This window comes from Branchiostoma floridae, chromosome 11, assembly GCF_000003815.2.
Source record: "Branchiostoma floridae strain S238N-H82 chromosome 11, Bfl_VNyyK, whole genome shotgun sequence".
Lineage (NCBI taxonomy): Eukaryota > Metazoa > Chordata > Leptocardii > Amphioxiformes > Branchiostomatidae > Branchiostoma > Branchiostoma floridae.
In genome coordinates this window covers 18974877-18988291 of record NC_049989.1, presented here as the reverse complement: position 1 = coordinate 18988291, position 13415 = coordinate 18974877, and the positions used below count along the sequence as shown (strand labels likewise).

The 13415-nt window shown below is 42.1% G+C and overlaps 1 protein-coding gene across 1 annotated transcript in view; it reads left to right on the top strand.

Moving 5' to 3' along the window:
- The window catches only part of LOC118425321 (E1A-binding protein p400-like), a 54560-nt gene that overhangs the window by 33669 nt on the left and 7476 nt on the right, over window positions 1-13415 (top strand). The window contains exons 36-50 of the mRNA XM_035834128.1: window positions 679-888; window positions 3971-4006; window positions 5275-5431; window positions 6050-6273; window positions 7113-7286; window positions 8001-8057; window positions 8287-8423; window positions 8735-8788; window positions 8943-9105; window positions 9504-9599; window positions 10451-10621; window positions 11256-11454; window positions 11877-12067; window positions 12529-12657; window positions 13222-13356. Of these exons, the coding sequence (XP_035690021.1) occupies window positions 679-888; window positions 3971-4006; window positions 5275-5431; window positions 6050-6273; window positions 7113-7286; window positions 8001-8057; window positions 8287-8423; window positions 8735-8788; window positions 8943-9105; window positions 9504-9599; window positions 10451-10621; window positions 11256-11454; window positions 11877-12067; window positions 12529-12657; window positions 13222-13356 (2133 nt within the window). The remainder of the gene's footprint in view (window positions 1-678; window positions 889-3970; window positions 4007-5274; window positions 5432-6049; window positions 6274-7112; window positions 7287-8000; window positions 8058-8286; window positions 8424-8734; window positions 8789-8942; window positions 9106-9503; window positions 9600-10450; window positions 10622-11255; window positions 11455-11876; window positions 12068-12528; window positions 12658-13221; window positions 13357-13415) is intronic.

Here is a 13415-nt window from a genome sequence, read left to right as displayed (position 1 = left end):
CTATTTTCATATTCATTAGTTGTTTTGGTGAATCTGCTTGTTGCCTTTTGCTGAGGGTGCCTACATTTTTTCTAAAACTTCCCCACATAAAAATGCATGCCTGTCTGGATGTGCCCTGCTCTTTCAACCGTCACCCTTAGTTCCTGACCGCCCTGCTTATGAATATTAATGAGGTTCCCTTATACATGCGAGACAGCTTTTGAAAACGGAAAGCCTATTCTCTGATTGGCTGACAGCTGGTTTTGGGGGGACGCCCACAGGAACTATGAGTGACAGTTGAAAGAGCAGGGCACATCCAGACAGGCAGTTTGACAGTTGGATGTCCCTGCGTAGGAGGATGGAGTTTTGAGACATTGGTCAAATACCAAGACCAGCTGGGGATTCAATGCTGGCTGAGTTGTGGACTTGACCATACATAAATTCCATCATGGGGATACCACAGGGCGTGATGCTGTCGTTTATGTGGTCTTTCTTGAGGGAAACACTTATAAATTTTGTTTCAACTTGCTTATGAACCTTGAAGTCATTGATTTCTTGGTGTTGAACCCTGTAAGCAACAGATAATATGTACCCAGTAGGCTACTTAAGTGTTCCAAAGGTTTCAGTTTGCTTGTGTACCTTAAAATCACACCATTTATCACTTTCAGTGTTTCTTTTTAGTTTAGTTCTTTTGTTTAGAACTGCAGTGACTTACAATGGGTAGCCCTTTGTTGCTTCTCCATGAAGAGTTTTCTTTGCTTTGCTTCTACGCAGGAACAAGTGGAAGCTGCCAAGAAAGACTGGGAGCTGGGGCGCCTCCAGGCACTGAAGGAAGAGGAAGAAAGGCGTGCAGAGATGGAAGATGATGAAGTTCTCTTCACCTACTCCCAAGACGACGCCAAGAACCAGGTGCATAAGTCTAGCAAGAAGCGCAAAGTCGCTAGCTCCAGGGACTCCACCGACAGCGGTGGTAGCAGCAACCTTAGGAAAAAGCTCCGCCCGAACGCGGCGGGCAAGTCTGTTAAAAACAACACCGTCCACAAAACTAGGGATCGTTTAAAAAATGCGGAAGGGAAAACACAGAACCAAGAAAAAACAAAATTGCCCCCGTTGGTCGTTGACGGCGTGAGAAACAAGAAAACCTCGCCGCCGGCAAAAATACGAACATCTCCCCGAACAGAAGTAGCGATAGTTACGAGGTCGCGAGCTAGCTCAAGGAGTGGCTCGAGAAGTAGTTCTCGAAGCACTTCCCCTGTAAAGTCTCCCACAAGAAGAAGCTCTAGGTTGTCGGGGTCGTTTAGCTCGAGCTCTCTACAAATGGAGCTTCATGGAAACAGTTGAGCCATTCTGTCTTACTGTACCAACCTGCGGTTAACGAAATATAGTTAGGAGCAAACAAATTTTCTATATCTAAAGTGCTAAATGATAACAGGTATATTTCTGAGCGATGTATAAAGTTATCAAGAGAGAGAGAGAGAGACTAGCCCCTGCGATGGTTGGCACTAAAAAATTATGAATGCTGCTGCTTTTTTGAACTTCGTCAATGTCCAGAAAGATTATGAAAAGGAATGTAAATTGACTTTTGTGTTGGTCCCACTGTAAAGGTACATGATGTCTAGGCTAAAATGTACATGAATGTGCGATTTTCGGTTGACCTCCTTTGTTCTCGATGATCATGTGATGTGCAGAACTGCCATGCACAGCTGTGGTAATAAATAATAATAATAAAGAAAAGGACTGAAAGAAGAGAACACTACTACACTTTGAACCACGTTGTCTGGCGTTCCATCCTTGTGTGGCTTTATTTCGTCTTGGTATGCAGATGAGTGGATGGCAGGGTGGTAGCAACTCTATCATAGCCACAGTTTTCTCGGGGGGATTTTCTGTGGCTGCCTTTTTGTACAGAGATCAGATCTCCCCAACTCCAGACGGCCTTTGACGACAACACAGGCCGCCTTTAACCAAGCCAAATTGAGTAGTTTGGAATGGCAAAGGCCAGCGTGTCAGCTGCAAACCAGCAAAAATTTTGTTTTTCGTCCGCCGCCCCATTTCACAAGAGAACGTGCTTTGCTTCTGCTCTTTGTTTTTTGCAAATTTGCGTCAGAAAAGAGATTGGCAAAAGTACTAACTAATTTTGGATGTGGTTAAATTTGTAAACTGAAATTGGTGCACATGTTTGCAAGTTGACTTTTAGATTCAAGTGATTCTTTCACAGTTTACCAAAAGATGATACATCCAGCCAAAAATGCAAAACTGCTCTCGAACACTTTTGAAAACAATCCTTCTGTCAACATTGTATTCAACAAATTGGGCTTGTTCCTATTATTTTTGTTGCTGACTGCAGTCTTGATAAGGATATGTTAGCAAATTTCTCAATATTTTTTTTCTTGCATCATGTTCTGAAAAGTTTCTTCACGCTGCCTCTGCCATCCCAGGCTACCAAGGGGAAATACTGCTGCCTGGGTGTGAATGCTGGGTGCTGGTTTGAGTGTGTTAGTGTAGTGAGATAAGGCCATGTTGATTTGGTTATGTGGATGACATCCTCAAGTAGCCTGTGTTTACACAAGCTCTCGCAGGCTGGGCTTAATGACCCCCTCCCCCCCACGGGGCTTGATTTTAGTCAGGCTAATCCTCAAGGAACCACAAAGCTGATGCGAGCATGAGAATAAGATCAAAATTTTGGCACATAAAAGCTGCCTTCATTGCAAAACCGAAGTAACCAGGCAAGGTGTTCTTCGTTTTTGTTATTTCACACCTTCTTTGACCCTAGAATTGATGTTGGCATTAGTGTAGTTTTCTAAAAAAATTTCAAATCTATGGTCTATATTTGCTCATTTTGCAACTGCTTTGTACGATTAACAGCATGGTTGAAACCTTTTTTTGGGGAGGGACGACCAAAAATTTATGGGAGGGTGGATGTCACCCATGTAATCAAATCAACATGGCCTAATGCATTGGGGTGGAACAGAGCTGTAGCCTTTCTATGGGGGAGGGGGGTGTGGACAGTAGAATTCAGCAAAGAGAGTAATAATTAGCCAGGAGAGTGTCTGCAGGAAGGTTAACATTTCAACCTTCGATGAAATCCTATGACGGCCCAAACTGCACAAAATATTCTCCCTACAAGTGTAGGTAGTCTGGTTGGGTTGTCTCCCAGACCCAGCCCTCTGTCCTAGAACAGATATTTGCTTGTTGGGACGGAACAAAACTTGACCCTGTCCATCCAGGACAGGCTCTCAATGAGTGGGATGAAAAAAAATTGTCATGAAAGCTAGAGACAGTCCTGGGCGGGTGTGATCCACTATCCAGAAGGCATAATTCAAACATCCTTTAGGCATGTTCTGATTCTGGTTTCTTACTTTGGAGGGTATGTGAACTTCAGCCGTTGGCCCCTTGTACATGCACAAACATTAAAGGGAACCCCAGTCGTCAAACAAACGCAACACAATAATGATGTGCTCACAATGTAGCTGAATAGAGCAAGCACCATCATCCAACTGAAGACAAGTTGGTAAGTAAGGACACCAGATGGTAACCATCAGGGCACAAGTCTGGTCCATTGGGTAAGGAGTGTAACAACAGCAGCCTGCAGTGGGGCTGAGCAACACAAAGGCGTACCCAGCACACCACCTATTGGGATCTAATGGGGTTTCAAGGATCATTTTAGTAGCCCTATGTACATGAACATGCATGTGTCAGGAATGAGATTGCATGAGTCTCTTGTCATCAGATGTAAAAACAACTTCATTTCAAGAACATTTCTTGACAAAACTGAAGTCAGATGCTCCATGAAACAGATTCCTTAGTAGTGAAATGCACCGTTGTTTTTAGTATTGCTCATTTCAAAATTTTTAGCAGACAATTTGGTTCAGGTTGGGACCTCAACCTGAACCGTACCTCCACCTAGATTTTCTACATCTGTACGAGAACCCACCCCCAATGAACAGAATGCCCTAGTCCAAACCTGACACCTTTTGCTCCCATTGATCTGCAGGTTTACATCTGTGACATCACCAAGGAGAAGATGCCGGTAAGTTCGTTCAGCGGACCTTGTCATTTTTCCTTCTCAAGCCAGTGGGAAAAGCCTGATATGGGGAAGGGATGGTGTGCACAAAAAGGAATAAAAATTCTCATATGAGTCAGTTTGCTAGTGGGTAATTCAGAACTGTAATGGTTAGGCAGTTGTACAAATTATGGACTTTAGGCCATGCCAATTTATTTGATTGGTTCACGGATTCGCTCGCTCCTATATTTTTGGAAAAAAAAATAAAAATTACCACTCAGCAAATTTTCACCATTAATGAAACCATTCACTAACTTTCTGGTGTAGCAAATTGGCCTTTATATTATAAGCTACTTAGAATGTGGGTAGTATTATTGCAGTTATATTTTTCATTCATGAAGAATGCGACAAACATAAAAACTGACACTACTTTTGTGATTTTCAACAAACAGGTGCTGTTACTTTACAGTAATAGTGTTTTTGTACTTTTTTCGAGCTGAAAACTTTTTATTCTTTGTTTTGGATCAGCCCTTATCTTTACCCCAACCATTTTACAATTTTTATTTTTTTTTCCGCACTGTCGCTCCATATTTTTTATGTCAAAATCCATGAACCAAGAAATTGAATTGGTGTGGCCTTATGGTAAATTGAGGATGAATGCAGAGTGACCAAAGTTGGAGTGGTGCCGCCATTATCGTATTGCCAAAAATCCGAGAAATGGCATAGCCTTAGGTTGGAGAATAATGGAGGGGAAACAAATCTAATACTGGGAACCAAAGCTGTGTATGTGTTGCTGAAGGATAGAAATCCAAGACCTGGGAAAAAATTCTTGAAGACGGTTGCAATGTCTACAAGTGAACATGATTCCAAGACATCTAGCACTCCTCTTCAGCATCATTAGAATGAACTGGCAAAACAAGTCAATTCTAGTACTTGTGCTAACCAAAGCTGAATTTAGTGTCTTCTTGCTAGAGTCTTGTGTAGGTAAGGTAAGAAAGTCAAACTGGGGTAATCAGAACTGTAACTTAAAGCCAGGTTCTTGAAAATAACAATGTTTTTATGATTTATCTAGTAAATTGAGGATTAAAGCTGAGTGAGAAGGTTAGAGAAAACTGTGGTTGCTAGATTTTCTGTGGTGCCCCAATGGTGGTAAAATTTAGGGATTGATGAGATGACTTAGCTATGTTTGGGATGCACAACCTACCAAATCCAATGAAAACGCTCTAGTTACTTGGCCATTGAAAAATAATTTATGATAGAAAAGTGCTGTAACCAAACCTGTGTGTGTTGTGCAGCTGTGGTCGCCCCCCACCCCACCCCAGGATGAGAATGATGTGTACATGGACCCGGCACACAACTTCCTGTACCACCACTCCACCATCCCTGAGTCACAGCTGCCTCCCATCTACGTCAAGAAGGACCACAAGAGGGTCAGGCTAGACCCACATGCAGGTAATGGCACAAGTTTATTAGTCTTGGTAGATATCTTGAAAAATCCTATTATAAATCTTGAAATATTTGTGGTGGCTTTATTTGTCATGACTGCTCCACCAAATAGCTATACCGTAACTGTGAATCGTATGTTCAACGATGCTACAGAAATGTATCAACAGCAAACTTAAAACATGGCAACCTCCTTTCTATGAGAAAAGTAGATGAATTTAAAGTAGTTGACTTCCGATGCAAAGTTTGGCATCTTTGACTGAAACTTTTGGAACCTTGATACTTCAGAGAATGATTCCACTACTTCTGACATGTAGTGAATGCAGATTTCAAACAGTGGTTTTGTGGGTAGGATTGTTGACTTGGATGTAAAGTTTCCTAGGTGGCAAAAATGTTGTGCTCTTCGGAAAGACATGTTACACCTATTTCCTCACAGCTCAGCTTTAACTACCTCAGCTCCCACCAGCCATCCTTAGGAAAGAGATTGTGACATTTTATCTATGTTGATTTAATCTTACAATGCAATGAACGCATACTGAACTTCAGCACAGAGGTTATTGGGATCAACAGTTGATAAGAAGTCTCTTCTTTTTGAGTCTAAGACATTTTCTTCTTCATGTACGCCAGCACGAAAGCACAAGGTTCGTCGAGGCGAGCACCAGCCGCCGCCCCGCTCCCTGTTCGACCGCCCGACGGCCGCTCTCCTGAAGATGCGTCGCGAGGCCAAGCAGCAGAAGCTGAAGGGTCTGATCCGACCAATGAAACCCGTCCCCGTGGTGAACCGGCCGATGATCGACACCAACCAGGACCATCCAGAGTGGCTCATTAATGAAGACTGGGCGCTGCTCACGGTGAGGGTTATTTTTATTTACATGTACCTAGTTTATTGGTTCGACTGATCCGACCGATGAAACCCGTTCCCGTGGTGAACCGGCCGATGATCGACACCAACCAGGAGTCCAGGACCATCCAGAGTGGCTCATCAATGAAGACTGGGCGCTGCTCACGGTGAGGGTTATTGATTTGTTTGCAGCTTTGACTTACTGTACAAAACGTGTATGTTTTACGCCTACAGATACTTAAATATACAAAATACATCACGCAAATGGCCTGTATCCAAGAAACACTGATATAGGAGAACATGTAAACACTTCAACAATACACCAAATCATATGTACTGTCAAGTCAAAGTACTAGATAAGAACTAAGTTGGTACAATATGCCAGAAAGTGCTTTGACAGTACCATCTGTATTGAACAGTATAGATCGTAGCCTTAACATCCCATCCATAAAACTTAGACCCTTTCCAGTAAAATGCATTGTGGCTGAGCAACCTGGGATTAGAACTCCCATCCTCTTTATCCAGAGGCAGGGTTACTAACTACTTGACTGCAGGGTTCTAGCCAGCATTTGTCCTTGACAGAATATTGCAGCTGGGGATGGACAAAAATTTTGCCCATTCCATCCTCTGTGATGGACCAAAATTGGTATGTAAAAGATATTGATTGAACCAAGCTAAGTCATCCAGCAAAATTTGCCACTGAAACAAATGAAATAGATTTCAAAATTTCCTGGGGGAGCATTCCCCCAGTCCTCCTTCTATTCAAAGTCGTGGGGACAGAAAAAAGTTGTGGAGAGAACACTGCTTGACTACACATGCTACATTGATAAATGTTTTCCCTTTCCCCAGGCTGTACAGCAGATGCTGGAACTCCCCCTGAACCTGATGGTGGTATCTCCCGCGCACACGCCCAACTGGGAGCTGGTGAGCGACGTGGTGAACAGCATCAGCCGCAGCTACCGCTCCCCCAAGCAGTGCAAGAACCGCTACGAGAGCGTCATCGTGCCTAGGGAGGAGGGCAAGGTCAGCACTCCTGCTTGTTTGTTTGTTTGTTTATTTCGAACTCCATTAGACTTTACAATCGCAAAATCTATTCTTCCTGGAGTCCATTTAAGATACAGTAGAAGCCTCTTAATTGCACGATCTATTTGCCAGTGAATTTCGTGCAATTATCCGACTGGTGCAATAATGCGAAGTTATCTAGCTGGACCGCACTGGTTTGGGATTTGGTGATTCCGTGCAGTTAACAGAAGTGTGCGTTAATCCATTGTGCAATTAACTGGCTTCTACTGTAATACAAAACAATCAAATAAAATAAGCCAACATAAATCAATAAATGTACAAGAAAGTATAACATAAGAAGAACTGAAAGTAAACTTTTCTGGATGTAAAATTCAAATCAACTCAGTGAACTGCTGATGTTTTGGCAGCTTCTTCATGTACTTTTGATAGCCCAGAGTATCTATTATGCTTTGCGTTCTTGTTTTTAGATTAAGGAAATAAGGAAAGGAAGTACACTCGTGTTTGTTGTGGGCACTTTCAGTACATATCTTACTCTACACTGTGATATTGATTTTGACTAGTTAGGCAGAATATGCCAAAAATCATGTGCAGGCCTGCATTTTATTATCTTGTTCTTGCATGGTGGTTAAAAAGCTCTTTGCTTATGACATCGTCCAGTTAAAATTCTGCTCTCAATCCATTTGCTCACGCAACTTATTTCCTATCTCTCTGCAGATCTTGTATGACACCAATCCCAGCAAGAAGCAAAAGAAGTCCAAAGGCATCTATAGGGTGAGCTTAAATTTTTAGCTCTTTTTCTTTTTTCAGTTTTTAAATCTTTAACTTTTTATGTATGACAACTTATACTTTAGCTCTTCACTTGAGTTCTTATTTTAGTACAGGTTGTAAGGGATTGAATGCTGGGTGGCTTTAAGTGTGATGTTTTTTGTCTGTTTGAGAAACATATGCTGTGTGAATTTCAGACTCTAAAGTAGAAGGTTTTTTGTTTTGTTTTTTTTAGACGAAGAACAACCGGCCAATGAGAACGAGCCAGCTGCACGCCAACGACAACAACGCGGAACATTCGCGGGTCTTCTCTGAGAAGTTTGATCTGATGAAGCTCATGTCCACCAAACGCTCACCGACACTCAAGCAAGTGTAAGTCATGTGTTAAGGTGCATCTGTGATGGATATAGAAATAATAAGTTTTATATGCTTTTTCCATACACAAGGCAAATAGCAGTATCAACAAGCTTTCTACCACTTTCAGTGCCTATTTAGAATAATCCCCAGGGGGTTGTTAATGACTGCTACATATTTCTTACATAATTTTTACTTACAGCTTACAATATCAGCCCATCTGAGTGTACAATTGCTAAGATATGGGAGGTTACTCCAGAATAAAACTGGAGGGTATTCATTGTATTTTCTAAATGTAACTTAATTTTTGTTCCTTTCTGATTTTACAGGCTGGTGAATCCATTCCAAAAGAACCCAAAACATGCCTCAGTCCTGCAGGAAAGGTAAGTTTGTAATACAATTCATCTGGTTCTAGCTGTTAGTACTTGTTAAAGATGCTTCCAATTGCTAAACCTTTTGATAGCTTTGGTAAAAGGGTCGAGTCTGCCATATCTGTTTGCCTTATTTTGATGGTATTTTTTTTTACTGTCTTCACAGTGGCATCAACTACGACAAGCCCCTGCCTCCTGTACAAGTGGCCCAGATGAGGGCAGAACGTATCGCCAGGGAAAAGAGACAACAACAACAACAGCAGCAGCAGCAACAACAACAGCAACAGCAGCAACAACAACAGCAACAACAAGCCCAGGCTGCCGCCACTGTAAGTGAATAGTGTAACTTATGGTTTAAGAAGATTGTAAGGATTTTGTGTGAACGGTGGCTTGAAGTGATGATTTTTACGCGTTAGACTTCTGACTTGCCGTGAAAGACAAGCACTGGGTACTGATCAAGCCTCTGTACAAACTAACCTGAAATATCTCTAAAAATTTAACATTGTGGCATCTTGACTGTGGCTACAGTAGTTTACAGAGAATCTAAAGATTATTTTTTTGAATTCTGAGCAGGTGCCAATGTTGCACGCTCACAAACGTTAGATTTCTTTACTCTACTGAGGTGCAAATTGACATCCTTGCTTTGGTTAGTTTCATCCTCTTCAGATGTAAAGAAATGTTCCATGAGGACAGCCACGCTTACGACATTTTGTTGGTGTTTTCTCAGGCGGAACAGCAGCGACAGCAGCTGGTTGCTGTCCAACAGCAGAGAACAGTCACCGTCGCACAGCCTGTTGCCACGGCAACGACAGCAACTGTCATGGTGAGTGTGTTTGGTATACAATGTACATACAATATAGTTTGCAGCCTTTGCATAAGGCAAGAAAGGGCCTTTTTTTAGATATTCTTCTTTATCCTTAAAGCAAATAGAACATTTGTCAAACACTATAATAAGACTTGTATTTCTGTGTTTATTGTACAAGGAGTGATAAAATGTACTAGTGTCTCCCATGACATGGGTAATGATGGTACATTTGTCAAGCACGAGGAAGAAAATGCCCTTACACAGTTACAGTATTGAACCTATCTCCTTGGAAAATTGTTTTTAAAAACATAAGGGAAAGGGCTAGCAACCTCTCCCTGTAAAAATATACCCTGCTACCGAGACAGAAAGGACCTTATGATTTTTGTGATCTTGGGTTGTTATTGTGTATGAGTTGTTATTACTAGTAAGTTGCGTATATGATTTACTGATCCGAATTGGATTATTCTTTCTTATGTTCAGTCCTTTTGATCAGGACAAATGGCACTGACATCTGACCGCAATGACTGCCCAATGACCTTATGAGTTTGTGATCTTGAGTTGTTTTTGTTATTAAGTATGAGTTGTTATTCTTTTAAGTTTTCCTAAGTTGCTTGTATGATTTACAAATCCGAATTGGATTATTGCTTTGTTATGTTCAATCCTATGTTAGTAATTATTTTTTGTACTTTGAGTTATTATTATTGTTATAGGGCTCCCTTGGAAATCAGTTACTACGTTAACTGAAGGGACTACCCTAAAGATCAATAAATAAATAAATAAGACAGGAAACTAGCTTCCCAAAGTGTGCCACTAAGCATTACATGGTAAGCAGCAGCTTTCTTAGTTACATCTTTTCTTTGTTCCCGCAGCAATCTGGCCAGGTGAATAAGATCGCGGTCGGCACGACGAGCCTCACGGCGGTAACCATGGCGAAGGGAAGCACCACCAGCCTGGTGGTGAACCCTGCAGGGGGTCTAAACGCCAACACCTTCGCTTCCATCAACAAGCGCATGAGCCTCAGTCAGCAGGGCGTCGCTACGGTAAGTTCAAGTTTGTTTTCCTGTATTCTATGTGTTGAAGCACGAGCTGGAGTGCCTCTGGTTTAACACACTTATAAAAGACTCCACAAGCAAGTGAAGTATTGTTCATGTTTTTTCTTGTTTTCTTTGTTTATTGATTTTTTTTTGGCAGTGCATTAGCACTCAGAACTAATACAGCATCTCCTCCTCAATCAGAAACATCAGAACTGAAACAAGCTTAATTAAGAGTGAGGACAAACTGATTTAATCGAAGTAACACTGTTTATTCCCTGCAGTCTCTCTCTATGCACTACAAGAGGGACTAAGTTTGCTATATTTGCTATGTGTAATTTCTAGTTAGAAAGGAAAATGCCAGGGAGATTACATGATATTGATATAGTGCATTTATTTCCATAGTAGCATTTATGTAGCATAGTAGCAAGTTCTTACTTTTCTGTATGATACTCAGTTACTGGTACTGCTACATTTGTAGAAGCGATGATGCGTAACTTTCTTCACTTTGACCTGAAATTATGGCCGTGTTGAAGAAGACTATGGTCTGAGCTTTCACAAAAACCAACCCTTCTAAATACATTTAAAATATGTGATTTTTACTTTTTTTGTGAGTAAAATTTTCACTCTCCCTCCCTTCCAGCCTGGCACCATCACTACCATTTCCACGCCGGTCCGAACGACCACGCGGCCGGCCACCACGACAGAAGTAGCGGCGGTGCTGGCCAGCCAGGGTCGGGTTACCGTCGCCACGACAGCGCTGACCAACATCACCACGCTGACCAGCGTCCAGGCCCAGCCCGTCACCGTGGCAACCACCGTGGTGTCCGCGGGTAAGAAATGTGTGTCACGTTTCTGTTGTGTTTCAGGATTCTAGCCAAGATTTTGTTTTTAAGTGTAGTGGTAGCAAGGTAGCAAAGCACTCAATCAGGGAGAAGATACGAAAGGGGGTCTTGGTCCTTCCACGGTGAAGAGATTTTGAAAATGTAGGGTACAAAATTAGTATTCTTATATATATATAGCAGCTCTCACTGTTATATATTTGTACTATGCATGTAAAAATTGTGTATATACATTTGTAGACTTATAAGACTCATTAGGATTTTAAATGTAAACTGTATCAACTTTGTCTGACCATTGCCTCTTCCCTCATGACCTCAATGAAAAGTGGCCTGCTGGCCAATTTGAGATTTCATGAATAAACAAAGGTTCAAACAAACGAACTACCTATACCTTTAACCGTAAGATTGTTCCCTTAATGCAGCCACAGGTCAGCAGGTCGTCGGCACGACAACAGTCCCCAAGGCGAACCTGACTCCGCAGCAGATTGCGTACCTTCAGCAGAGACAACTGCAGCTGAGAGCGCAGCAACAGGCACAGCAGGTGCAAGGGGGAGGGGGGCAAACCCTCAGCCAGGCCCAGCTGAAACAGGTCCAGCAGAGACTGCAGGTGAAGGTGTTACACATTTCATACTGTTTGTTTGTTTGTTTGTGAAATGGGAGCAGGGGGTAGGTTAGGCTCTAAGTCTTAGCAGAAACAGGCTCAGCAGTGACTACAATTACAAATGAACGTGTTACACACTTCAGACTGGTTGTTTCTTGTTAAATTTGGTTGAGTGGCCACCATACAAATTACAATGTAGTTTCAGAGAATGTGTCGTCTGTTTTTGAATGGGTGCAGTGGAAGGGTAGACATTCAGCCAAGTGTGCAGTTTGTTTCTTTTTATTATAAAAGTGTTGAATGGCTGTTGAGTGCTTAATACGTTTATCACAGTTTGTCATGTGTCCTAAAATATATCTTGTTCTTATTAGAGTTAATAAGTTGATTATTTAAGAAGGATTTAGCTTTGAGAACTTTCTTAATCAAGGACAAACATTTTTTGGACTTGTGAACTGAGTGAAAGGCTTTTGTTTCAGCAACAGCAGATCAAGCGATTGCAGCAACAGCAAGCCGCCCAACAAGCCAGTCTGAAGACCAGCGGGACTACTGTCCAGACTGGCGTGGTACAGGCACAGGTACAGCAGACAGCACAGCAGAGAGTACAGGTCAGTATAGAACAGTAGCTGTACAGTTATTAGATATATGACAGCAACAGTACTGTCCAGACTGGGGTGGTACAGGCACAGGTACAGCAGACAGCATAGCAAAGGGTACAGGTCAGTATAGAACAGCAGCTGATCTTACATACAAGACTTTAGTCTTTGTGAATAGCAATGATTTTGTATGTGAATGCTTTAATCTCTGATGCATCCTCACACAAGTCATGGGTCACCAACAGTATTCTTCCTGAGTTATTGGATTGTGCTGCTATTTCCATCCCATCAATGTTTGGAATCCCAGTTGTTGTTTTTTTGCTGTCCTTTTGCCAAGTTGTGCTTCTAAATGTACTGTTGATTTATGGGTCTCTCCATGTAAAATCACCCCAAATACATATAGGTTCATTTTTGTTTTTGTTGGTAGGTAAAGATATAAAGTTGTTTGCAAGCTAGTCATAATGTTGGGATTGCTCTAGAAAATAGTGATGCAGAATATAGGAAACCTTTCAAGTTGCAAGGTAATAACCCGATCCTATCCTTGGACATTTCCTGACTTGTGTGTTGTCTCCCCAGGCCCAGAAGCAGGTGGTGAAGCCTGTGACTCGCACCATGTCAGAGATGGAGGTCCAGGCTCTCATCAAGAGGCAGCAACTTCAGCAGAAACAGGCACAAGCACAGGCTCAGGCACAGAGTCAGGCAGCTGTGCAGGTGAGGGATGATCGTGTGTGTGTGATGTGTGTGTGTAATGTGTGTGTGTGTGTGTGATG